The sequence below is a fragment of the Schistocerca serialis genome, chromosome 9, assembly GCF_023864345.2.
Source record: "Schistocerca serialis cubense isolate TAMUIC-IGC-003099 chromosome 9, iqSchSeri2.2, whole genome shotgun sequence".
Lineage (NCBI taxonomy): Eukaryota > Metazoa > Arthropoda > Insecta > Orthoptera > Acrididae > Schistocerca > Schistocerca serialis.
Window position 1 is genome coordinate 244,677,102 of NC_064646.1, and position 27,161 is coordinate 244,704,262.

General features: G+C 39.2%; 1 protein-coding gene across 3 annotated transcripts in view; it reads left to right on the forward strand.

The window, feature by feature from the left end:
* LOC126419351 (rabankyrin-5) overlaps positions 1-27,161 on the forward strand; it is a 599,595-nt gene that overhangs the window by 360,423 nt on the left and 212,011 nt on the right. The window contains exons 19-20 of one of the 3 annotated variants that reach the window (XM_050086536.1): positions 24,259-24,465; positions 26,845-26,983. The exons of the other annotated variants lie outside the window; for them this stretch is intronic. Coding sequence (XP_049942493.1) covers positions 24,259-24,465; positions 26,845-26,983 — 346 coding nt within the window. The remainder of the gene's footprint in view (positions 1-24,258; positions 24,466-26,844; positions 26,984-27,161) is intronic. 3 annotated transcript variants of the gene reach the window in all.

Here is a 27,161-nt window from a genome sequence, read left to right on the forward strand (position 1 = left end):
GTGTGTGTGTGTGTGTGTGTGCGCTGTGCTTACTCTCCGCACTGGATCTTCATTGTTGAATAGATCTCATCATAACTCCTCTTAGTCTAAACTGTTGAGATTTTTCCTTGCATCTTTTCTTGTATGGTATTTATTAATTTTCACCCCTTTTTACCATTTATGCAGAATCCAACTCTGTGAAACAATTACCCTGCCTTGTTGGTTGCTATAGCAACTCACAATATTTTTTTATCTTGATTTCGTTTAAAATTTCCCCTTTCTTCGAGTCCTGATCATGTCGGTCACCATATTCGAATGGTTTCGGCGACAAGAGGAGCAGTGCAAAACTGGATTGCAAACTTCACACTTCTCTTACTACAGTTGACTTACTTGAAATGTTTAGCTGATCCTCATCTTTGGATATGTGGCTGCGTCGATCTCCATAATTTCTTCTCCGAAGAAATAATGCAGGTTAGAGGAACCAAAAAATTACTTCCTCTCTCACTTGAGATAACTTGGTACTCTCATATTTTCAGCTCAGGTGTATTTTCCTTTCCACAAGTTTCATATAAGCATACAAACTCTTGCAAGTCAACTACACCGATACCCATTAGATACAATTAAATATAATCACAATTGCCTGGTTTTAACAACCAAATAATTTATAGATGTCCCATGCGTCTTGCTTCGTTCAGAACTAGGACATGAAGTAAGTTAAAAGTCTATAGTCAAATGTTTTTAAACTGCAAAAGTTTAATCAATAAGGATCCTAGCTGGACAGTATGAAGATGAAAACATTGTTTCTAATAAAGTAAAAAGTATGTGGTCACATTAATTAGAAAATACCTTTTTCAACATGATGTATGTGAACAGCGATCACAAATATAAGCGCATATAAACACCAAGGAAAACAATAATATTCTGAAACTTCCTGGCAGATTAAAACTGTGTGCCGGATCGAGACCCGAACTCGGGATCCGTTGCCTTTCACAGGCAAGTGCTCTACCAACTGAGCTACCCAAGCACGACTCACGCCCCGTCCTCACAGCTTTACTTCTGCCAATACCTCACCTCCTACCTTCCAAACTTTACAGAAGCTCTCTTGCAAACCTTGCAGAACTAGCACTCCTGAAAGAAAGGATATTGTGGAGTGGCTTAACCACAGCCTAGGGGATGTTTCCAGAATGTTTTCTCATTCTGGAAACAATAATATTCTGTTTCTGATCGGTGTGGTTCAGTTTTGTAATTGTGATTTTGTTTTCATATGAGAGGACTGTTGAGTTGTTTTACAAACAAGTTAAAATGTTCTTGAAAGGTTAGATTCAAATCAGCAATCTGTGGACATCATCTTATAAAATTCCATAGTTTACAATTCCAACAACTGAGCTACGTAATAATTGTGGTGTATTTAGGTAAAATGACAATTTTCACTAGAAGTTTAAAACGACAATTTTCACTAGAAGTTTAATTTTGTTGACCGATGCTATCCTCCATTGAAACAGTGTGAAAGCATATGTCGGAGGTAAATTAATGTTAAACTTCAGAGTGCAAGACATTTCTAATTAAGTGAGGGAACTTTGGCATTGACATTTTGTGGTATTCTGCCGGTACAGCGCAATCACTTTTTACGCACCACCTCATTCTTTGGAACAGCCGAAAATAATTTACCAGGAGTTTTATGTATGTATTTGTATAGTGTGGTACTACACACCATTTGTAATCCATTCTCCAAAATATAAATTCCAAAACAAGACATCACTGTGAATTAGCTTTGAGACAGTAGGAGCAGGGAGTGTGCTCCCTGCCGCCGTTGGATAAGCAGCTGCCAGCAGCAAGTCGTATACTCCTAGCTCACTTATTTGTTACATAGTTTAATTCTTAATTTCTTTGCGTGTTTTTGGTACTTACATTGTTTAATTCATAAATTTCGGGCGTATTATAGTATTTGAGAGTTGTAGCATCGCGTTTTAGTACCTGAATAGTGTAAAATCGCGTAGTCTCCTTCCGCCACCAAGCAGCATGTCAGCAGTGCGCAAGTAGCAGCATTACTGCATTTACTAGGCAATCTTGTATTTTAATAACCGTTTAAATTTTGTGTCGAATTGTTTGTGCTCTCTGTAAATTAGTTCAGACGTTCTATGCACAACAGTTTTTAGCATGGATAGGGACTGCAACTGCTGTGTTCGGATGCAGCCTGAGTTGGCATCTCTCCGCTCCCAGCTTCAGGCAGTGTTGGCTTCGGTCTCACAGCTTGAGGTTGTTGCCAATGGGCATCACTGTGGGGGTCCGGATGGGGGTTTGTGGGGGACGGCCAGCTCGTCCCACGCATCCCCCGATCGGACTATGACTGTGGCTGCCCGGGATACTGCCCACATTGAGGCTGACCCCTCACCTGTGGTAGAGAGGGAGGTCGTCTCGAGGTTTGGCAGGGGGCAAAAGACATTTCGGAGGGCTGAACAGAAGGCCTCTCCAGTTTGTCTGACGAACCAGTTTCAGGCTCTGTCTCAGGCTGATACTGATCTTTGGCCGGACATGGCTGCTTGTCCTGTTCCAGAGGTTGCCCCTCAGTCTGCAAGATCTGGACGGTCGCAGAGGGTGGGCTTACTGGTAGTCAGGATCTCCAATGTCAGGCGCATAATGGGGACCCTTAGGGATATGGCAGCAAGAGAGGGGAAGAAAACCAATGTGCACTCTGTGTGCATACCGGGGGGAGTCACTCCAGATGTGGAAAGGGTCCTTCCGGATGCCATGAAGGGTACAGGGTGCACCCATCTGCAGGTGGTCACTCACGTCGGCACCAATGATGTGTGTCGCTATGGATCGGAGGAAATCCTCTCTGGCTTCCGGCGGCTAACTGATTTGGTGAAGACTGCCAGTCTCGCTAGTGAAATGAAAGCAAAGCTCACCATCTGCAGCATCGTTGACAGGACTGACTGCGGACCTTTGGTACAGAGTCGAGTGGAAGGTCTGAATCAAAGGCTGAGACGGTTCTGCGACCGTGTGGGCTGCAGATTCCTCGACTTGCACCATAGGGTGGTGGGGTTTCGGGTTCCGCTGGATAGGTCAGGAGTCCACTACACGCAACAAGCGGCTACACGGGTAGCAGGGGTTTTGTGGCGTGGACCGGGCGGTTTTTTAGGTTAGATGGCCTCGGGCAAGTACAGAAAGGGCAACAGCTTCAAAGGGTGTGGGGCAAAGTCAGGACATGCGGGGACCAAGCAGCAATCGGTATTGTAATTGTAAACTGTCGAAGCTGCATTGGTAAAGTACCGGAACTTAAAGCGCTGATAGAAAGCACCGAAGCTAAAATTGTTATAGGTACAGAAAGCTGGCTGAAGCCAGAGAGAAATTCTGCCGAAATTTTTACAAAGCCACAGACGGTGTTTAGAAAGGATAGACTGCATGCAACCGGTGGTGCCGTGTTTGTTGCTGTTAGTAGTAGTTTATCCTGTAGTGAAGTAGAAGTGGATAGTTCCTGTGAATTATTATGCGTGGAGGTTACACTCAACAACCGAGCTAGGTTAATAATTGGCTCCTTTTACCGACCACTCCACTGGGCAGCATTAGTGGCAGAACAACTGAGAGAAAATCTGGAATACATTTCACATACATTTTCTCAGCATGTTGTAGTCTTAGGTGGAGATTCCAATTTACCAGGTATAGACTGGGACACTCAGATGTTTAGGACGGGTGGTAGGGACAGAGCATCGAGTAACATTATAGTGAATGCACTATCCGATAATTACCTGGAGCAATTAAACAGAGAACCAACTCATGAAGATAACATCTTGGACCTACTGATAACAAACAGACCCGAACTTTTCGACTCTGTAAGCCCAGAACAGGAAATCAGTGATCATAAGGCCGTTGCAGCATCCCTGAATATGGAAGTTAATAGGAATATAAAAAAAGGGAGGAAAGTTTATCTGTTTAGCAAGAGTAATAGAAGGCAGATTTCAGACTACCTAACAGATCAAAACGAAAATTTCTGTTCCGACACTGACAATGTTGAGTGTTTATGGAAAAAGTTCAAGGCAATCGTAAAATGCGTTTTAGACAGGTACGTGCCGAGTAAAACCGTGAGGGATGGGAAAAACCCACCGTGGTTCAACAACAAAGTTAGGAAACTACTGCGAAAGCAAAGAGAGCTTCACTCCAAGTTTAAACGCAGCCAAAACCACTCAGAAAAACAGAAGCTAAACAATGTCAAAGTTAGCGTAAGGAGGGCTATGCGTGAAGTGTTCAGTGAATTCAAAAGTAAAATTCTATGTACTGACTTGACAGAAAATCCTAGGAAGTTCTGGTCTTACGTTAAATTAGTAAGTGGCTCGAAACAGCATATCCAGACACTCCAGGATGATGATGGCATTGAAACAGAGGATGGCACGCATAAAGCTGAAATACTAAGCACCTTTTTTCAAAGCTGTTTCACAGATGAAGACCGCACTGCATTTCCTTCTCTAAATCCTCGCACAAACGAAAAAATGGCTGACATTGAAATAAGTGTCCAAGGAATAGAAAAGCAACTGGAATCACTCAACAGAGGAAAGTCCACTGGACCTGACGGGATACCAATTCGATTCTACACAGAGTACGCGAAAGAACTTGCCCCCCTCCTAACAGCCGTGTACCGCAAGTCTCTAGAGGAACGGAAGGTTCCAAATGATTGGAAAAGAGCACAGGTAGTCCCAGTCTTCAAGAAGTGTCGTCGAGCAGATGCGCAAAACTATAGACCTGTATCTCTGACGTCGATCTGTTGTAGAATTTTAGTACATGTTTTTTGCTCGCGTATCATGTCGTTTTTGGAAACCCAGAATCTACTCTGTAGGAACCAACATGGATTCCGTAAACAGCGATCGTGTGAGACCCAACTCGCTTTATTTGTTCATGAGACCCAGAAAATATTAGATACGGGCTCCCAGGTGGATGCTATTTTCCTTGACTTCTGGAAGGCAGTTTGATACAGTTCCGCACTGCCGCCTGATAAACAAAGTAAGAGCCTACAGAATATCAGACCAGCTGTGTGGCCGGATTGAAGAATTTTTAGCAAACAGAACACAGCATGTTGTTCTCAATGTAGAGATGTCTACAGACGTTAAAGTAACCTCTGGCGTGCCACAGGGGAGTGTTATGGGACTTATACCTCCCGAGGAGATCACGAATGTAAAATTAGAGAGATTCGAGCGCGCATGGAGGCTTCCCGACAGTCGTTCTTCCCGCGAACCGTACGCGACTGGAACAGAAAAGGGAGGTAATGACAGTGGCGTGTAAAGTGCCCTCCGCCACACACCGTTGGGTGGCTTGCGGAGTATGGATGTAGATGTAAATGTAGATGTAGCAGTGAACTAGCCGTGGCATCACAGGCATCATGCGACTCGAATGGAGCAGTTTAGTGGATGTCCAAATCATTTGAACTTCATTTCCATTTTTATAAAAGAATACTGAAATTCAAGAGGAAAAGTGGCATGTTAGGACCATAAAATGACATAATTAATAATTTAAGACAATTTCAAAAAAAAAAAAAAAAAAAAAAAAAAAAAAACAGTCTAATACACTATTGAAGGTTCTTAGCATTCTTCTTCTAATGCATTTAAATTAACCACTGTACCATATCTATAAATTTATAATATTGCATGAAGTACCAAAATAATGAAACATTCATACAAAATATATGAAAGATAGATTTGAATTGAATCATAGATTTTAACCGGTATAAATGTTAGTCACTTGTATACGAGATATCAATATATGAGCAACTATGTGTACTCTTTTACAGTACATGTATATTCTGTGACTAATTTGGCTGTTCCATATACCTGATTCTAGGACAGGATAGTGAGAGAGAATATTTATTAAAAGACCGTAGAAAAGAAAAAGAGTGAAGAAACTATTCCACAGAAAATGATAGCGTAAATAATAGATCAGTTAACTCTGGGCCTTACAAACATCACCCTGCTGAACTTTCTTAGATGGATGTTCTCCCAAGGGAATAAATCATTTTATCACATCTATATTATATAGACCTTTATCTTGGTGTGTTGTGGGGTCTGCAAGATATAAAGCCGCTTGGTGTGGTGTGCTCAACATCCTTTGTGATCCGCAATACTTTGGAAATAATTACTCGTTTCTTTCTTTATATTGGAACTACGATGAATTCGAACAAGCGCTAATTCATCAGTATTAAACGTTGGAATAAGTGCTTTACTATTACACTTCTGTGTCCTCATATCTACATCTGTGTATAGATGTAGTTCTTCTGTCATATGTATGTCTTCCAAATAGTCTTTGAGTGTAGATGGCCACTTAAATAATTTCAATAATGGTTCCCCAACAAATATTCTTCTCATAATTAATACATAATTTCTTAGTATCCAAGGAAATGTGATTTGTATGGCTTGTTTTAACTTTCTCAGATAATAGACTGCAATTATGAAGAATAAGTAAATAAATAAATAAATAGTTCATTTATTACTATCTGAAAATCAGGAATGAGTTGTACCCACGTGTATGGTATTGTGAACAATATGTTCTACATAGTCTCCACAGTGCTTTCATGACTTGTTCACATGGGTTGGATTGCGGGTGGTATCTTGATATAGCTGCGTGTCTCACCATTCCCATGCAAGACACTCTTTGTTACTAATGAATTGTGAGCAAAAGCGGTTAATAGTCCTCATTGTTTTCGTATATCCCTGAAATATTCCTGTAAGCAGTGTATCACAATGGGTGTATGTACTTACTTAATTAAATAAAGCCTAACGTATTTGACCACTATTCTAGAAGTGCAGAAATATACTTAACTCCACTGTGACTATGAGGTAGTTGACAAAAAAAAATATCTATGGCAGTTGTCATGTAATGCCATATGTATTATAGGATACAACCTATAAGGGATACCTATATTATCTTCTTTCACCTTCTGACACACTTCACAGCATCATAAGACTTCTCAAAATTTTGAAGTAATAGAATTTGTTCATGTGTTGTATACATTTCGGTATGCCATAATGACCATAGCCTTTATGGATAAACCGTATTAGATCTCTCAGCATATTTGTGGTATACACAGCCTTCAAGCTGATTTACCTTCTTTTGCTTTACAAACCAAACCATCTCCTTTATAGAACCATATACTTTTCTCTCTGGTTGTTCATAATGCTGGTTTTTCATTACTTATCTTATCACCAAAATAAGTATTCTGTTTAATCCTTACAACAAAATTTCATACTTCATCATTTATATAAGTTATTGAGAGGAAATTTACAGCGAAAATCATGCCTGAGCCACAAGTCCTCATCATGTCATTCAAACATAGAGGAAATAGTGATAAAGCATCCAGAACAATATTTTGTGATCTTTTAATGCGAACAGTTTCTATATGATATCATAAGAATAATGCCCAATGCATTAGACGGTCATGCAAGAGGCAGCTTTCCATTAAACAGTATAATGCCTGATGGTCAGTATAAGTGACTGTTTTTGATCCCCCAATTAATGTTTGAAACTTCTTAATGTTCCACAGAATCACAAGCAATTCTTTTACCATAGCTATGTAATTTAGTTCATCTTTATTTAAACAATGACTCACGACAGCAATAGTATTACACTCTCCTATATCAGGGTCCCATTTTCTCTGAAACAGCTCGCATACTATCCATGTTCAGATGCATCTGTTGCTAGTTTGAAAGGTTCATTTAATTTTGGATCTTGCAATATGAGTGCATTTCCTAAAGATAGCTTAATGTTTTGAAAACCTTCTGGTGCTTCCTCATCCCATACCCATTTAGATTTTTGCTTTAATGAGAATAATCATCTCAGGCTGTTCATCTTTTGTCCTTGTATGAATTGATGATAAAACCCAGCTAAACTGATGAATGAACCTTTTTTTTTTTATATTTCTTGGTTCCGGACATTCCTTAATTGCCCTTGTGTGTTCTGGGTCAGGTTTGATCCCATATATGCCTACCAGATGCCCTAGGAACTTAACCTCTTCTCATCTGAAGTGGGATTTGGTGAGTTTAATCACAATTCCTTTCTTTCAAAATTTTTGTAAGGCTTCAATCAATCTTTTACAATGTTCTTCCCGCATCTTGGATACTATTAAAATGTCATCTACATATATCAACAACTCCTGTAGTAACTCATTCGCTAAGGCTTCATGAACCATGGACCTTGCCATTGGTGGGGAGGCTAGCGTGCCTCAGCGATACTGATGGCCATACCGTAGGTTCAACCACAACACAGGGGTATCTGTTGAGAGGCCAGACAAACGTGTGCTTCCTGAAGTGGGGCAGCAGCCTTTTCAGTAGTTGTAGGGGCAACCGTCTGGATGATTGACTGATCTGGCCTTGTAACACTAACCAAAACGGCCTTGCTGTGCTGGTACTGCAAACAGCTGAAAGCAAGGAGAAACTACAGCCGTAATTTTTCCTGAGGGCATGCAGCTTTACTGTATGGTTAAATGATGATGGTGTCCTCTTGGGTAAAATATTCCCCCATTCAGATCTCCGGGCGGGAACTACTCAAGAGGACATTGTTATCAGGAGAAAGAAAACTGGCATTCTACGGATCGGAGCGTGGAATGTCAGATCCCTTACTCGGGAAGGTAGGTTAGAAAATTTAAAAAGGGAAATGCATAGGTTAAATTTAGATATAGTGGGAGTTAGTAAAGTTCGGTGGCAGGAGGAACAAGACTTCTGGTCAGGTGAATACAGGGTTATAAATACAAAATGAAATAGGGGTAATGCAGGAGTAGGTCTAATAATGAATAAAAAAATAGGAGTGCAGGTAAGCTACTACAAACAGCATAGTGAATGCATTATTGTGGTCAAGATACACACGAAGCCCACACCTACTACAGTAGTACAAGTTCATGTGCCAACTAACTCTGCAGATGATGAAGAAATTGATGAAATGTACGATGAGATAAAAGAAATGATTTAGGTACTGAAGGGAGAGGAAAATTTAATAGTCATGGGTGACTGGAATTCGAGAGTAGTAAAAGGGAGAGAAGGAAATATAGTAGGTGAATATGGATTGGGGGTAAGAAATGAAAGAGGAAGCCGTCTGGTAGAATTTTGCACAGAGCATAACTTAATCATAGCTAACACTTGGTTCAAGAATCATAAAAGAAGGTTGTATACATGGAAGAATCCTGGAGATACTAGAAGGTATCAGATAGATTATATAATGGTAAGACAGAGATTTAGGAACCAGGTTTTAAATTGTAAGACATTTCCAGGGGCAGATGTGGACTCTGACCACAATCTATTGGTTATGAACTGTAGATTAAAACTGAAGAAACTGCAAAAAGGTGGGAATTTAAGGAGATGGGACCTGGATAAACTGACTAAACCAGAGGTTGTACAGAGTTTCAGGGAGAGCATGAGGGAACAATTGACAGGAATGGGGGAAAGAAATACAGTAGAAGAAGAATGGGTTGCTCTGAGGGATGAAGTAGTGAAGGCAGTGGATGATGAAGTAGGTAAAAAGATGAGGGCTAGTAGAAATCCTTGGGTAACAGAAGAAATATTGAATTTAATTGATGAAAGGAGAAAATATAAAAATGCAGTAAAAGAAGCAGGCAAAAAGGAATACAAACGTCTGCGTGTGAGATCGCTCTCTAAGTTTTCATATGTTTTTAGGTTTCAGATACATATTTTAACGGTTTTTGTGATAATATTTACTATATAAGTGACGTATTAGTGGTTTCTTCATTCACCTATGCCTTTCTTGTGTTGTGACCTGATATTTGTGAGTGTTTCGTATCGTGCGACTTAACCTCTTGCCTGTGTTTACATTCCGCGCTGACCAGTTGCAGCTGTAGCGGCGCATCGAAAGCTAAGTACTAATTAATTGTTTGTGTATAGTGGTTTATTTAGAAACTTTAGTAGTCTTCAACCGGTGTTCTTGGTGTTTTCTGGTGAAATAATTTCAGAAGAACCTTTTGGGAACTGTTTTCAGCTTCGTTACTGTGTCATCAGACGTTTCATTCTCTTTCTGTATTAGTCTTTTGTTATATTCACATTTGTTGTTTATTAATACTGTTAATAATAGTAGTTACTTCCCTTGTAGAGTAAGTTTTTGATTATTGTAGTCAGGTTTTTAACATCTTCTTATTGTAGTAGCGGAACTTAGAAAAAGTAAAATTTTACCATGAGTGAGAAGTGTGGGCTTTGCCGTAGGTTCGTGAGTAGTGGATTGCGGTGTGAGACTTGTTCGAAGTATTTTCACTGGGGGGAATGCAGTGGGGAAGCCGGTGGGCATTCTGGTGAGATCCTCTCCTGGAACTGCGGGTTATGTAGCAAGAGTAAGTTGATAGAGGAGCAGGAGCGTAAGATCTGTGCCCTTCAGGTGCAGTTGAAAAACGCACAGGAACTAGATAGAATGAGGAGGGAGAAGGGGGTTGGGGAATGGGAGCTGGCTGTTGGCAAGAGATCTGCTAGAAGAAGAAGATTTTCAGATAGTTTTACTATTGGTGTTTACAATAGATGTGACCAACTGTCAGAGTCTAGTGGAGAGGAATCTCTAGTGGCTGTAGATGTAGGAAGTATGCAGCAGACCTCAGTAGTTACTGTGCCTAGAACAGTTGCAAAGTCAAAGAGGAAGAAGAAGGTTCTGCTGTTGGGTAGTTCTCATGGTAGAGGTGTAGGCCAGCAGTTGCAGGAAGTGCTGGGGAGTGAGTACCAGGTCACCAGCATTGTGAAGCCTAATGCAGGGTTGGCTCAGGTGACTGTTAACATAGGGGGTTATGTAGGGATTTTACTAAAGAGGATCAGGTAGTGATTGTGGGTGGGGCTGGTAATAGTATTGATAGGGATGGGGAGTATAACATAGATGGTGACCTGGAAAAGATAGCCACTCAGACTGGCAACACGAATGTGCATTTCGTGGAACTGTTTCAGTGTCACGATCGGCCTCATCTTAATACAGCCGTCAGGCGTAATAACATGAGACTTGGGGGTGCGCTGATGACAGAAAGCATGGATCACATTTCAGTTGTGTCGGTGGAGTCTATCAGCAGGACGGGTTTCACTAGACATGGCCTGCACCTCAACAGGTATGGGAAGGGGAGGTTGGCAAAGCTTATAGGTGACAGTATAGGTGGGGTTGGTGGGATCACTCATGGGAAAATTCCTGCAGTAGTGGGTGTTAGAGCTGCACCATTTTTAGATTGAAGTCAGCTGATAGGTATTCCTGCTTAAGGAAAGTCTCTCTAACAAGGGAATCACTTTTGACAAAGCTTAGGTATCCGAGTAATGAGGGATTAGTATATTTCATCAAAATATACAAGGTATTAGAGATAAAGTTAGTGAACTACTTATAGATGTTGACTCTGAAATTATTGGTATATCTGAACACTTCTTAAATAAGGAGATAATTCAGAGGCTTCCTTTACCAGGATACAGGTTGGCTGGCAGCTTTTCGAGGAGCTCTTTGCGGTGTGGGGGAGTAGCCATATATGTGAAAAACGGCATCCCATTTGAGTCAATTGATGTTTCAAAGTACTGCACTGAAAAGGTGTTTGAATGTTGCGCAGGTGTGGTTAAATTTAACGGAGCTAAACTTCTAACTGTTGTTATTTATAGATCCCCAGACTCCGATTTCACAACATTTTTGCTAAAGCTAGAGGAGGTTCTTGGTTCACTTTATAGGAAATACAAAAAGTTAGTTATATGTGGTGACTTCAATATTAATTGTATAAGTGGTTGTGCAAGAAAGAGGATGCTGGTAGACCTCTTTAATTCATATAATCTTATGCAAACCGTATTTTTTCCAATGAGAGTGCAAGGGAACAGTAGAACAACCATAGAAAACATTCTTGTTCATTCCTCATTACTAGAAGGGCATTCTGTTAGCAAAAAGGTTAATGGCCTTTCAGATCATGATGCACAAATTTTAACTTTAAAAGATTTTTGTGCTGCAACATGTGTTAAATATAGTCATCAGCTGTTCAGGAAAGCTGATCCAGTTGCTGTAGAGACCTTTGTAAGCCTTATAAAGGAACAAGAGTGGCAAGATGTTTGTAGTGCTGATACAGTAGACGATAAATATAATGCTTTTCTCAAGACTTTTCTCATGCTCTTTGAAAGCTGCTTTCCATTAGAACGTTCAAAACAGGGTACTAGTACAAACAGGCAGCCTGGGTGGCTGACTAGAGGGATAAGAATGTCTTGTAGAACAAAGTGGCAATTATATCAAAACGTTAGAAACAGTCAAAATCTAAATGCAGCAGCCCATTACAAACAGTATTGTAAGGTGCTTAAAAATGTTATTAGGAAGGCAAAAAGTATGTGGTATGCAGATAGAATAGCTAAGTCTCAGGATAAAATTAAGACCATATGGTCAGTCGTAAAGGAATTTGCTGGTCTGCAGAGACAGGTCGAGGATATAGAATCAGTGCGTAGTGGGAATGTCCGTGTTACTGATAAGTCGCATATATGTACAGTATTTAATAATCACTTTCTGAATATAGCATGTGAACTAAATAGAAACCTAGTCCTAACAGGGAATCATATAGTGCTCTTAGAAAAAAGTGTTCCGAGACTGTTACCTGAAATGCTCCTCCATGATACTGACAAGAGGGAGATTGAGTTAATAATTAAATCACTAAAGACCAAGAACACTCATAGATATGACGGGGTATCCAGCAGAATACTGAAGTATTGTTCTATGTATGTTAGCCCAGTTCTCAGCCATATCTGTAACTTTTCCTTTAGGAATGGTTGGTTTCCTGACCGATTGAAGTACTCGGTTGTGAAGCCACTTTATAAAAAGGGAGACATTGATAATGTTGACAATTTTAGACCTATTTCTATGCCATCGGTGTTTGCTAAAGTTATTGAGAAGGTTGTATATACAAGGTTACTGGAGCATTTAAATTCACATAATTTGCTGTCAAATGTTCAGTTTGGTTTTAGAAATGGTTTAACAACTGAAAATGCTATATTCTCTTTTCTCTGTGAGGTTTTGGACGGATTAAATAATAGGTTGCGAACGCTAGGTGTTTTCTTTGATTTAACTAAGGCTTTTGACGGCGTTGACCACAAAATATTACTGCAGAAGTTGGACCATTATGGAGTAAGGGGAGTAGCTTACAATTGATTCGCCTCTTACTTTAAGAACAGAAAGCAGAGGGTAATTCTCCGCAATATTGAGAGTGGTAGTGATGTTCAGTCCCAATGGGGCACTGTTAAGTGGGGCGTTCCCCAAGGGTCAGTGCTGGGGCCACTGCTGTTTCTTATTTATATAAATGATATGCCTTCTAGTATTACAGGTGATTCAATAATATTTGTGTTTGCTGATGACACCAGATTGATAGTGAAGGATCTTGTGTGTAATATTGAAACAGTAACAAATAATGTAGTTCATGAAATAAGTTCGTGGCTTGTGGAAAATAATTTGATGCTAAATCACAGTAAGACTCAGTTTTTACAGTTTCTAACTCACAATTCAACAAGAACCGATATTTTGATCAGACAGAATAGGCATATTATAAGCGAGACAGAACAGTTCAAGTTCCTAGGCGTTCAGATAGATAGTAAGCTGTTGTGGAAAGCCCATGTCCAGGATCTTGTTCAGAAGCTAAATGCTGCTTTATTTACCATTAGAACAGTATCTGAAATAAGTGACACTTCAACACGAAAAGTAGTCTACTTCGCATATTTTCATACGCTTATGTCATATGGTATTATTTTTTGGGGTAATTCTTCTGATTCAAAAAAGGGTATTTTTGGCTCAAAAACGGGCTGTTCGAGCTATATGTGGTGTAAGTTCGAGAACCTCTTGTTGACCCCTATTCAAAAATCTAGGAATTTTGACATTGCCCTCACAGTATATATTTTCTTTAATGTCATTTGTTGTTAGCAATATTAGCCTATTCCCAAGAGTTAGCAGCTTTCACTCAGTTAATACTAGGCAGAAATCAAATCTGCATGTAGAATGCACTTCCTTGACTCTTGTGCAGAAAGGAGTGCAGTATTCTGCTGCATCCATTTTCAATAAGCTACCACAAGAACTCAAAAATCTTAGCAGTAGCCCAAACTCTTTTAAGTCTAAACTGAAGAGTTTCCTCATGGCTCACTCCTTCTATTCTGTTGAGGAGCTCCTGGAAGAGCTAAAAAATTAAGCAAATTCCAGTGTTACATTGTTGATTTTCTTCATTTAAACTTACGACTTGTCACCTGAATATGTTTTTTTATACTTCATTTTATCTGTTTCTAATATCGTGTTATAATTTCATGTATTGACTCGTTCCATGACCATGGAGACTTCTCCTTAATTTGGTCCCACGGAACAATAAATAAATAAATAAATAAAAATGAGATTGACAGGAAGTGCAAAATGGCTAAGCAGGAATGGCTAGAGGACAAATGTTGGGATGTAGAGGCTTATCTCACTAGGGGTAAGATAGATACTGCCTACAGAAAAATTAAAGAGACCTTTGGAGAAGAGAGAACCACTTGCATGAATATCAAGAGATCAGATGGAAACCCAGTTCTAAGCAAAGAAAGGAAAGGAAAGGAAAGGAAAGGAAAGGAAAGGAAAGGAAAGGAAAGGAAAGCAAAGCAGAAAGGTGGAAGGAGTATATAGAGGGTCTATACGGGGGTGATGTACTTGAGGACAATATTATGGAAATGGGAGAGGATGTAGATGAAGATGAAATGGGAGATATGATACTGCGTGAAGAGTTTGACAGAGCACTGAAAGACCTGAGTCGAAACAAGGCCCTGGGAGTAGACAACATTCCATTAGAACTACTGACAGCCTTGGGAGTGCCAGTCCTGACAAAACTTACCATCTGGTGAGCAAGATGTATGAGACAGGAGAAACACCCTCAGACTTCAAGAAGAATATAATAATTCCAATACCAAAGAAAGCAGGTGTTGACAGATGTGAAAATTACCGAACTATCAGTTTAATAAGTCACGGCTGCAAATACTAACATGAATTCTTTACAGACGAATGGAAGAACGGGTAGAAGCCGACCTCGGGGAAGATCAGTTTGGATTCCATAGAAGTATTGGAACACGTGAGGCAATACTGACCTTACGACTTATCTTAGAAGAAAGATTAAGGAAAGGCAAACCTACGTTTCTAGCATTTGTAGACTTAGAGAAAGCTTTTGGCAATGTTGACTGGAATACTCTCTTTCAAATTCTGAAGGTGGCAGGGGTAAAATACAGGGAGTGAAAAGGTATTTACAATTTGTACAGAAACCAGATGGCAGTTACAAGAGTCGAGGGGCATGAAAGGGAAGCAGTGGTTGGAAAGGGAGTGAGTCAGGGTTGTAGCCTATCCCCGATGTTATTCAATGTCTATATTGAGCAAGCAGTGAAGGAAACAAAAGAAAAATTCGGAGTAGGTATTAAAATCCATGGAGAAGAAATAAAAACTTTGAGGTTCGCCGATGACATTATAATTCTGTCAGAGACAGCAAAGGACTTGGAAGAGCAGTTGAACGGAATGGACAGTGTCTTGAAAGGAGGATATAAGATGAACATCAACAAAAGCAAAACGAGGATAATGGAATGTAGTCAAATTAAGTCGAGTGATGCTGTGGGAATTAGATTAGGAAATGAGTCACTTAAAGTAGTAAAGGAGTTTTGCTATTTGGGGAGCAAAATAACTGATGATGGTCGAAGTAGAGAAGATATAAAATGTAGACTGGCAATGGCAAGGAAAGGGTTTCTGAAGAAGAGAAATTTGTTAACATTGAGTATAGATTTAAGTGTCAGGAAGTCGTTTCTGAAAGTATTTGTATGGAGTGTAGCCATGTATGGAGGTGAAAGATGGACGATAAATAGTTTGGACAAGAAGAGAATAGAAGCTTTTGAAATGTGGTGCTACAGAAGACTGCTGAAGATTAGATGGGTGGGTCACATAACTAATGAGGTGGTATTGAATGGAATTGGGGAGAAGGGGAGTTTGTGGCACAACTTGACAAAAAGAAGGGACTGGTTATTAGGACATGTTCTGGGGCATCAAGGGATCACAAATTTAGCATTGGGGGGAGGGGGGGGGGGGGGGGGGGGAGGCCGGTGTGGAGAGTAAAAATCTTAGAGGGAGACCAAGAGGTGAATACACTAAGCAGATTCAGAAGGATGTAGGTTGCAGTAAGTAATGGGAGATGAAGAAGCTTGCACAGGATAGAGTAGCACGGAGAGCTGCATCAAAGCAGCCTCAGGACTGAAGACCACAACAACAAGTCTTCATCAAGAACCTTAATGAAAACTGAAAATGAGAGTGAAAATTTCATTCTGAAAATGAGATGTTCAAACTGATCTGTAAATCTAGAAACTGATACAATTTGCCATCATATAAAAATGCTTTGTATGTTCGTGTTATCTGTCAATAAAATTATGTCAAGTCCATTGAACTGAAATGCTTCCCTCATTTCAATTTGGCTGGCATATTGACTATATGTACATGTCGGTCTCCTTCCATTTATGTGTGTTTATTCAACATGCGAGCATTGAACACCAAACGTGGTCCTCCTGTAGCTTTCCTTACCACTAGCAGTGGATTATTTTGGACATTAAGATTTCTTTCTATATCCCTGTTTTCTGCCGTTTTATTTATTTTGTCTTCGACTGCTGCTCGTAAAACTAAAGACATTGGATATTATTTACAAAAGAAGGATTCACTGTCTTTAAGTTTGAAATGACACACACAGCCTTCTGTTAGTCCTGATTTGTCAGAAAATACATCTCAGTACTTCTGTAAAATATTATCTAAGTCTTTCTTCTGGTCTTCGGTTAAGAGATTAGACTTGTAAGCCTTATGACATAATAAATCTTCTCCAGCTATACATTCTCTTTCACTTACTTCATAATTTCTATGAGTGTGTGTTACTAAATACACACTCGTATATACCCTTTCATATTGTGTTGGATGGTTCACATAGAGACATTGTCCATGTTGCATATAAAAGATTTTGCTATCAAAATCTAACTGTCCTGTATATTTTATTAACAAATTGATGCCTAATAATACCTGTAAGTTTACATTTTTGCGTGAACATTAAAATTATTTGTACTTAATGTTGTTTGAGTTTCTTCTCTGAAAATTCTCTCTTTAGTGCCAGTTATTCCAGTGATGTGCAATGGCACACCCCCCCACCCACCCACCAACTGGCATCATGGGATAGTAACATGGGTTCTTAACATATACTGACTGTTCTTGCGATAGTAATGAGATTTCACTTCCCAAATCTATATAAATATCTACTGGGGAAAATATATCTAAAAACAAAGATGATGTAACTTACCAAACAAAAGCATTGGTATGTTGATAGACAAACAAATAAACACACAAACACACACACACACACACACACACACACACACACACACACACACACACACACACACAATTCAAGCTTTCGCAACCAACGGTTTGTTCATCAGGAAAGAGGGAAGGAGAGGGAAAGACGAAAGGATGTGGGTTTTAAGGGAGAGGGTAAGGAGTCATTCCAATCCCGGGAGCGGAAAGGCTTACCTTAGGAGGAAAAAAGGACAGGTACATACTGGCGTACACACACACATCCATCCGCACATATGCAGGCACAAGCAGACATATGTAAAGGCAAAGAATTTGGGCAGAGATGTCGGTCAAGGCGGAAGTACAGAGGCAAAGATGTTGTTGAATGACAGGTGAGGTATGAGCGGCGGCAACTTGAAATTAGCGGAGGTTGAGGCCTGGTGGGTAACGGGAAGAGAGGATATATTGAAGGGCAAGTTTTTTCCCCCTAAGGTACGTCTTTCCGCTCCCGGGATTGGAATGACTCCTTACCCTCTCCCTTAAAAGCCACATCCTTTTGTCTTTCCCTCTCCTTCCCTCTTTCCTGATGAAGCAACCGTTGGTTGCAAAACCTTCAATTTTGTGTGTGTGTTCGTGTTTGTGTGTCTATCAACATATCAACACTTTCATTTGGTAAGTTACATCATCTTTGTTTTTAGATATATTTTTCCCACGTGGAATGTTTCCCTCTATTATATAAATATCTACTGGTTTACCTTCCTTTGTGCCTAATACAAAAGGTTTGCTTATTCTTGTGTTGAAAATTGTTTTCCTTCTACCAACTGATCCCTCAGTGATAACATTTGACTAAACAAAGCCTATTTCTGTTTCTTTGGGCCTACTGCTGAAATATCACATCCTTGATTTTGGCCCTCTCTCTAGGACGATCCCCCATTTTCCTGCGTTTAAATTGTTTTCGTTAGTTCATATCTCATTTTGATCAGAGTGAGTTGTAATCTGGTTCATACTAGTGTCTAAAAGTTTCACAGGATGTTTTGTGAAAAATTGTATATTCACTTGTTGTGTAGTTTGATCCTGTTTCTCTGGTACAGTTATTTTGGGATATATGACAATAATTACTCCCCTTTCATCCTGTACTTCTGTTTGTATACAGTATTATATGGGCTGTACGAAACACCTTAATTTTTAAGCAATTTTTTTTAAAAATAACATTTTTACCATTTTTATAGTTAGATTGCCAAGCCACATTAAACAAATTCTTAGTTTATAAAACTGAACTGTCCTTTGAAATCACTGAGAATTATCATCTGAACTTTCATCATCATCATCATCATCATCATAATCATTGTCGACTATGCTATTACTTTCAATTTGTAGCCCACATCATATGAATACTCTTTTTTTCATTTTTTTTTTCCGTTACGAATGTAGCTACTAACAAAAATATTATACTATTACTGATAACACACATCACTTTCAGTTAAAGTTCACTGACACTGTAGATGGCAATGATGTATCATAGGCTAGACAGTGTTCTGTGTTTGTGATGGTGGGGTGGGAAAGAGATAGTGTTACCAAATTTGTGAATCACTGCAACTCACAATCATCGCATGGGTGTACTGCTGCCAGCAGTTGGCTCCATTGTTGCCAGATAGACATTTTTATAATAATTTCATGTATGACACACCAGAGTTTAGGAGGCAATTCTTGAAAGAAAAAGGTCAGTAGCTCCTTCACATCCTTCCTCCTCTATGCAAAATCTCCTTCTGTATGTACTGTGGAAGTTTCCCAACTAACACTTGTGCAAAATAGTTTTACTCTGATTGCATTAAATTCCATTCAGTATATTTCTTTTAGCCACCCCAAGAATTATTATAATACTTAGGTGTCTAAAAATTGTAACATCAACACCACCTGTTTTCTTATAGACGGATATTTTCTTTCAAATTGTTCATAAAGTCTTCCCATTATTTAAAATCCTTGGAAATGACTGTTCCCCATTCTGTCATGTCACCGACTAAATGACTAAGTGCTCTTGGGAAAGCTCTAGAAAAGGCACGTAAGAAATACAATGAAGTGCCAAAGAAACTGGTATAGGCATGCATATTCAAATACAGAGAGATGTAAACAGACAGAAGATGGCACCGCAGACGGCAATGCCTATATAAGACAACAAGTCTCTGGCACAGTTGTTAGATCAGTTACTGCTGCAAAAGTGGCAGGTTATCAAGATTTAAGTGAGTTTGAACACGGTGTCGTAGTTGGCAAATGAACAATGGCAAACAGCATCTCCTATGTAGCAATGAAGTGAGGATTTCCCCGTATGACCATTTCATGAGTGAATATCACAAATCTGGTAAAACAGCAAATCTCCAACATTGCTGCTGCCAGAAAAAGATCCTGCAAGAATGGGACCGCCAGTGACTGAAGAGAATTGTTCATCGTGACAGAAGTGTAATCCTTCTGTAATTTGCTGCAAATTTCAATACTAGGTGATAAACAAGTGTCAGCATGTGAACCATTCAGCGAAACATCGATATGGGCTTTCTGAGCTGAAGGCCCACTTGTGTACTCTTGATGACTATACGACACAAAGCTTTACACTTTGCTTGGGCCCATCAACACCAACATTGGACTGTTGTTGACTGGAAACATGTTGCAGGGCTAGTTTTAAATTGTATCGAGCGGATGGATATGTATGGGTATGAAGACAACCTCGTGAATCCATGAACCCTGCATGTCAGCAGGGGACTCTTCAAGCTGGTGGAAGCTCTGTAATGGTGTGGGGCATGTGCAGTTGGAGTGGTATGGGACCTTGACACGTACGTAAGCATCCTGTCTGATAACCTTCATCCATTCATGTCCATTGTGCATTCTGACGCACTTGGGCAATTGCAGCAGGACAATATGACACCCAACACATCCAAAACTGCTACAGAGTGGCTCCGGGATGATTTTTCATAACCAATTTCCCTGTGTTGTTATTATACTTAGTAGTATTCCCTATTGTTTAGTTTATTAGCTTCACATTGCATTTTAAGCACAGCTAATTCTGCATTAATACTATCCAACTGCACCTTAAGAACACCCTCTAATTTTTTAAACATTTCCTTTTGAAATTTAGCAAATAAAGCAGTAGCATCAGTTCCCTGTGTTTCACATGCCTTTTATGTGTGGCGACTGGCTCAGAATATTACAAAACTTATAATTCTGAGTTTGCCACTACTTAGCAGTTGTGACAAATTTTATAGTTTTAACACAGTTCATCTATGTCACTCCTTACCAATGTCAACTATGAACAAACCATAAAATTTTGTCATAAATTTTGGTTAATACATCTCACCATATGACGTAACTGTGCGCTGTGGTGAATCACAGTGTAGTTGTCGGCACTCTGTGGACACTTTCCGTCATCAGAAATCTTCTCTTAAGAACAGATGTAAAATATTCCATGTCACAACTTGAACTGTATGTGCACAACTCGTTTCTACACAGACATCTTCATCTTTAATGTATTAATAATTTGAGTGCAGCTGTATAATGTATGCACTGCTACATGTTCCATTGTTGACTTCTTGAATTTGACAACATATATTCTTGAATATTTTTGTGAAATTTTTGTTTAAAACCTTCTTTTCATCTCTTTCTTTGCACCTTATCTTCTCGTCCTTCATTGAGGTTGCTAAATGAAATGTTTTGTGGCTTATTTTCCTACTGGGGGTGATAAGAATGGGTCATTGAAACCTTCAATCTGGAGCTCTTATATTTTATTGGATTTTCCAATTCTCTCACATTTTCTGTCAGCTGCCATACAATATCCATGCTGCAGGGGTTGTGCTATGCAGTGCCCTTGAACTGTGAACCAGCTTCCTCCCTATGGACTTCAATCCACAGCGTTGAAGATACTGAAAGAGACATTTTTCTTGTATTCAGCAGAATAACACACCCAGAGATGATGAACATCATGTATTTCCAATAACATACACTCCTAACATCTGACTGGTCGACTTCACAGGCATTAAATTCCAGATAGATGGTTTCATGAGTGCATCTCACAAGAGACTCTGAAAAATTTTTACAATAAAATCTGAACATCAGTTGTTTTGGCAATGATTTCTTTGACATCATGGGTGTCACCTGTGCTCCTTGCTCGTCACTCACAGCCCCATGGAGCAATTAACTTACCCTGAGCAGGTAGAAGCACAAGTCTGCTGCTTTCATCAGTAATACCACAGGATCACTACAACTACAATCTGCACAAACCATTAGAAACTTCCAAAAAGTGGGACACTTCCTACTTACTAGCTACCTTAATGCACAAACATATTTCATCAGGCAATGGAGAGCAAGGACATGGAACACCTCATTCTATGAATGACGCGTTAAACTTCAAAAAAAGTTTATAGAACTGGCATGGGTACTTACATAAAACTTTCCTACGTCAGTGTTTTCATGGTCCATCTAAAGATATCATTCTGGCTACATAGATACTGCACCTTTCACCTAGTCCATTTTCAGAAACCTTTCATTTGTAAGAGATTCTACTCTCATCCCTCTAGAATATGAACATTTTTCTCTCTTTCAGTTTATCTTGTTCTCTTTGAGAGTGCCTAATTCCTTGATGTTCAACTCCACTTCAGCAGTGGCTCTTACGGAGCCTTTGTTCACATCAGAATACCGATTACCAGCAGGATCTGTACTTCAACAACTGTCATTGATTACACAATAAAACATGCCTCTCACAGTGCCTTTTCACATGAGGATACTTCATGTATAGTGACTCACAGTCCTTCTCAGAGTATACTAAAAGTTTTACGAACTGGTTATAGGTTGACAGGCACCACCCCTCCACTAAATAGAGCTCCTTACCCATACAACATGCTGCTGAGCATAATATGGTTGACTTTAATGACACCTTAATAGTCCCCCCTGGTACTTTCCTACTCCGCACTAAGATTTCCATATTTCCATTTAGTATCTCCTTTTCCCCGCTTTACGCTTTCTGGATCCTCAATCTTCCCCAGTATTCCTGACAGTTTCCCTACGTCTTACTGCTTAGGTGTTTGCTTGGCACAAATACATTAATACGTGTACAGTCCCTATCACCTACTCCAGCCAAGAGCTCTCAGCCAAAATCACTACTCAGATTGACCCTTCCACTCTGCATCAGTGTGCATGATACAGAATTTCATAACAAATTAAAACTGTCATACCAAGATTTCAACCAGGATCCTTACCTTTTGTTGCTGTCAGTTAACATTTCCTGTGGGAGGTAAGAGTTCAGATTTGTCTCCAGATCTGACATACTGTTTTAATCTGCAAGAAAGCTTCAAAAGCACCATTTAATTTAGTGGAATTTTTTGTTATTAATTCTGAATTTATGGATATCAAAATCTTTTGTGGATTTTGTTTTACTTAATAGAATTTGCTATTTATTTAACTTGTAACTTCTCTTTGTAACAGGCATTCAGATGTTACTGCTATTTTATGGTTTCTATTTTTGCCAATATGGTTTCTATTTTTGCCAAATTGAGATTGCAAATTACAAATATCTACCACTATTTAATATATTTTTTACGATGCTATGGCATGAGCATGATGCATTGCTATAACAGGGTTTCAGCAGGCAGTGGCCTTGTTCAGACAGCCAGATGATAAAAAGAGAGAATAAAGAATCATTGTAGAATGTATAAAATCTGTTACATAATATTTTTGTTCTGCAACCTTTTGCTTTTTGCCATTTGTACCTGAGAATTATCAAAGAAGGTACAGATACAACTGCCACTTTCTCAGTGCAAAGATAAGTCTATTTCTGCGTAGTTATTTAGCCCCAGGGATTAGATACTAATATACAAGAACAAACATCTTATGCATGTTGTAAAAATACTGTATGTTACATTCTTATCCTCTTTGCTAACTAGGTTCTCTCATGATGTGACATTTACTGAAAGTTTCTCACATGATTTACACACTACTGTGAGTCAGTCTGGTTACGGCTCAACAATACAGCATTAAGAGTAATAATCCAGCAGTTGAAGGAATTGTATATTTCCTGTCTGTGTGAGAGTGGATGTGTGTAAAGTTGTCCAGGTGCAGTGTGTGTGCGTGATTGCCAGGCCTATCAATATTCAGTAGTGAAATAGGTTAGATTCAACTAGATATTCAACTATATATTATCAAAGTTTTTACATCAGTATTAGAGAAGGGAAGTTGCTACTCACCATCTAGCGGAAATGCTGAGTTGCGATAGGCACAACAAAAAGATTCACACAATTATAGCTTTTGGCCATTAAGGCCTTTGTCAGCAATAGACATACATGCGCGCTCGCGCGCCCACACACGCGCGCACACACACACACACACACACACACACACACACACACACACACACACACACACATAAACACACGCACGCAAATGCAACTTGCACACACATCTGCAGTCTCAGATAACTGAAACCACACTGCTAACAGCAGCACCAGTGCATGATGGGAGTGGCAACTGGGTGGAGGTAAGGAGGAGGCTGGGGCGGGAAGGGGGAGGGATAGTATGGTGGGGGTGGTGGACAGTTAAGTGCTGCAGTTTAGACAGAGGGCAGGAGAGGAGGTGGGGAGGGGGGGGGGGAGGAAGTAGCGGGAAGGAGAGAAATGAAAGGAAATTAAAAGACTGGGTGTGGCGGTGAAATGACGGCTATATAGTGCTGGAAAAGTTTTTATATGTCAGAATAGAGAATTATTTTAGTGTTGCTGCAGAACTGTTACATAATAAACAGTATGAATGTTGTGATAACAGTGAAGTGTATTTGAACTGTTACTGCAGTTAGTCAGATATGAAATAAAACCATAATATTTCAAAATTGACTTCTGTAGTACCCTAGTCAGAAAGCTTATTGATGATGTAGCTCTGCTCCTCTCAGGGCCTGCTCAAATGTGGTAATTCAATATGAACTATAGCTGTTTATTCATACTTTGTATGTTACTTGTATATTCATATAGTGCATTTAATTAATTCTGGCAGGTAGATGACCGTGATGCACACCGAAGAACAGCTTTGCATGTTGCAGCTGGAGCAGGTCATGCAGCTGTTGTGTCAGCTTTGCTACAGAATGGTGCTGATGCAGATGCCTCAGATTCAGAAGGAGATAATGCATTGCATATTGCTTGCCGTGAAGGTCAACTAGGCACAGCACGTGTACTTCTTACTGAATCACAGCTGGATGCCGAGGTGAGAATAAATATTACATCTTGTTTTCTCTTAACACAATGTACTGGTTATTTCCTTGGTATCTTCCAAGTTTTTGTAAATGGTGGAGAAAAAAAATTGAAGGTGAAGGATCCCAGTGTGCAATTTTCGAAGTACTAAACAAACACACTTCTGACACGTTTGTTACAAGGGAAAATTAGAGTAATTTTTGTTGTTTTTGTTAATGCTGTGAGTAGTGCTGTTACTATTTCTACTGGATTGTAAAGTATTGTGTTTGAAAGTGGTCTTAATGTTGAAAGGCTAACTGTTAGTTCATATCTGAGTAGTAGTTTTCCGTGTGACTTGTAAAAAAATAGTGCCACATTGCTAAATGCATGAAACTGACCGTATTGGACGTCACTAATTGTCATTATGCAGATGCCTTTCTTATTTTATTGGTATTGTTTTGTACTATTATATTTGAGTGTGTTGGCTATATCTGTACATGGCACATACATGGTGTATGTGTGTATTAATAACTGCCTGGAATATGATTTTCAGGTGAGTTCAGAAAAACACATCACAAACATCAAATTACATTCAATTATATTCTGAAAATCCTTTGGTGAAAATAACCAGTTGTATTTTACATTTGATAACTACTAATCACAAATGTGTGGGTAGAACTAATTATTGAGTGTTCACAATTGTACGAGTAAGTAATTGTTTTCTTTTTAAAAAATTTAAAATAAAAAAAACACCACCAGTACTGCTAGAAAGTTTGTAACTACTGGCTCTAAACTGCGGGTAAACACAGTTATACACAAGCAGCACAGTTCAGTTTAGTAATGCTACTGAAATTTCTCAATGATACAGTCACAAATATCTTCATAACAATTAAAGTTCATGTGCACATAAACAATGCAAGCAACAACGTTTTCCATTTGTCAGTAAATACAGTACAGTACAAATACTATCATCTGATTCTTTATAATATTCAAACCACATTGCAATGAAGCATTAGTAGAAATGTTCCTACTTTCTAGATAACAGAATTTACAAAATAAAATACAGTCCAGCTGCTCACGCGGTCCCTCCACACGCTGACTGCCTCATGTCTGTGCTGGTGACAGTGTCTAGCTCTGGAATTCCTCAACTCAAATTACAAGTGCTGATGTGCTTCTTGAATGTCCAAAAATTGTGCACTCACAATTGTACCCGATTTTAGTTCACACAAGCTGCTACAGTTGGATAACTGATTTGTCATTCTTGAAAGTAAAGAGCATATTTCAAAAGTGAAGTATTTCTGCTACATTAAAGTTATGTGCTTTCTCACCAGGTTTTTTGGCTTCTATTATCCAGTGCCTGTGTTGGTACTTTTCCCCTTGAAATGTGAATTAAGCAGCTTCTTGGTTCAGATCATCTCTCTCCCCCTGCCATTTCCAGCATTAATTTCAGTCTCTCTGTCAAGTCTTACTTTCATATCAGCTTCCTGAATTAAAATGCTAGCAGCAGTTTAGAAAATTTGTTGTTTAGGAAACTTGTTATGCTTATTCATGTTCAATATGCCTCTGGGAGGATCAAAATTTGTATATCAAGTGACCGCCCTTGGTTTGTGCAGATTGTGAAATTTAAAAACTTACTGTTGTGGAAATACTGCATCAGAGAGAGAGAGAGAGAGAGAGAGAGAGAGAGAGAGAGAGAAAGAGAGAGGTGTGTGTGTGGGGGGGGGGGGGGGGGGGGGGAGTGATTTAATTTTTGTAGTTGCCATTTAAAGGTCTAGCTTAATAGCTTAGCATTTACTTGATTTTTATCTTTGTAGATTAGTTGGGTTGTGAACTACCTCCCTGGAGGTATCACTAGAAGTAAAATGGATTCTGAGCAAAAGGGAGATAAACTGTCAAACAGCATTCAGATCTAGTCTGAGCACATTGAAATTAGCTGTTAATTACTAAGTTAATGTTTTAACTTAAGATTGGCTCTCAGTTCTCTACTAAGCAAAAGTGATGTGGATGTGATAAGGTCAAGGCCTAAATCACCTTAGACGAACGTGACAGTATGATTTAAATCTCATTTATCTTCCATCCAGCAGCTTATCAAGGAGATGTTCATATTGATGATTGCGACTTTAGATTGAACAAAATCTTGACAAATTTCTCCGTGTGTACTTCTTATTATTATCATCATTATCATCCTCATCATCATAGTCATTGTCCATAGTCTTACTGATTGTTACAAACTGTCACTTCATAAATAACATATTAAGTTCTTGGGCATATTTAGGACCATCTACATTTTGTACAAAGAGCTAAGTAAATAGCAATTTGATATTGAAATGCTCACATATTACCATGTATTACTAGCAGCTAAATGCAAATTGCTTGTTATCTGCAATTCCACATCACATTTTATTTTTTACAGGCTGCAAATCTGAAAGGAAGAAATCCTCTGCATGAACTTGCAAGAGCATCAAAGGACACAGCAGCTGGGATTGCTGAATTGTTCATCGAATGTATGCCGCGTTACCCACTAGACAAGCCAGATCTTGATGGCAATACAGGTGAGAAAATCTGTGAACTACTTGACCTCATCTGCAGCTCTTAACATTATGGGCTCTTAACAAAAATTTGAAGTAAAAGTGAAAAGTGAACAACTTTTTGGTTCAATAGTTATTTTGTGTATTACTCAGCAAAGTGAGGAGTGAAGTGATAAAAAATAAATTTGCCTTTTTTGTGTGC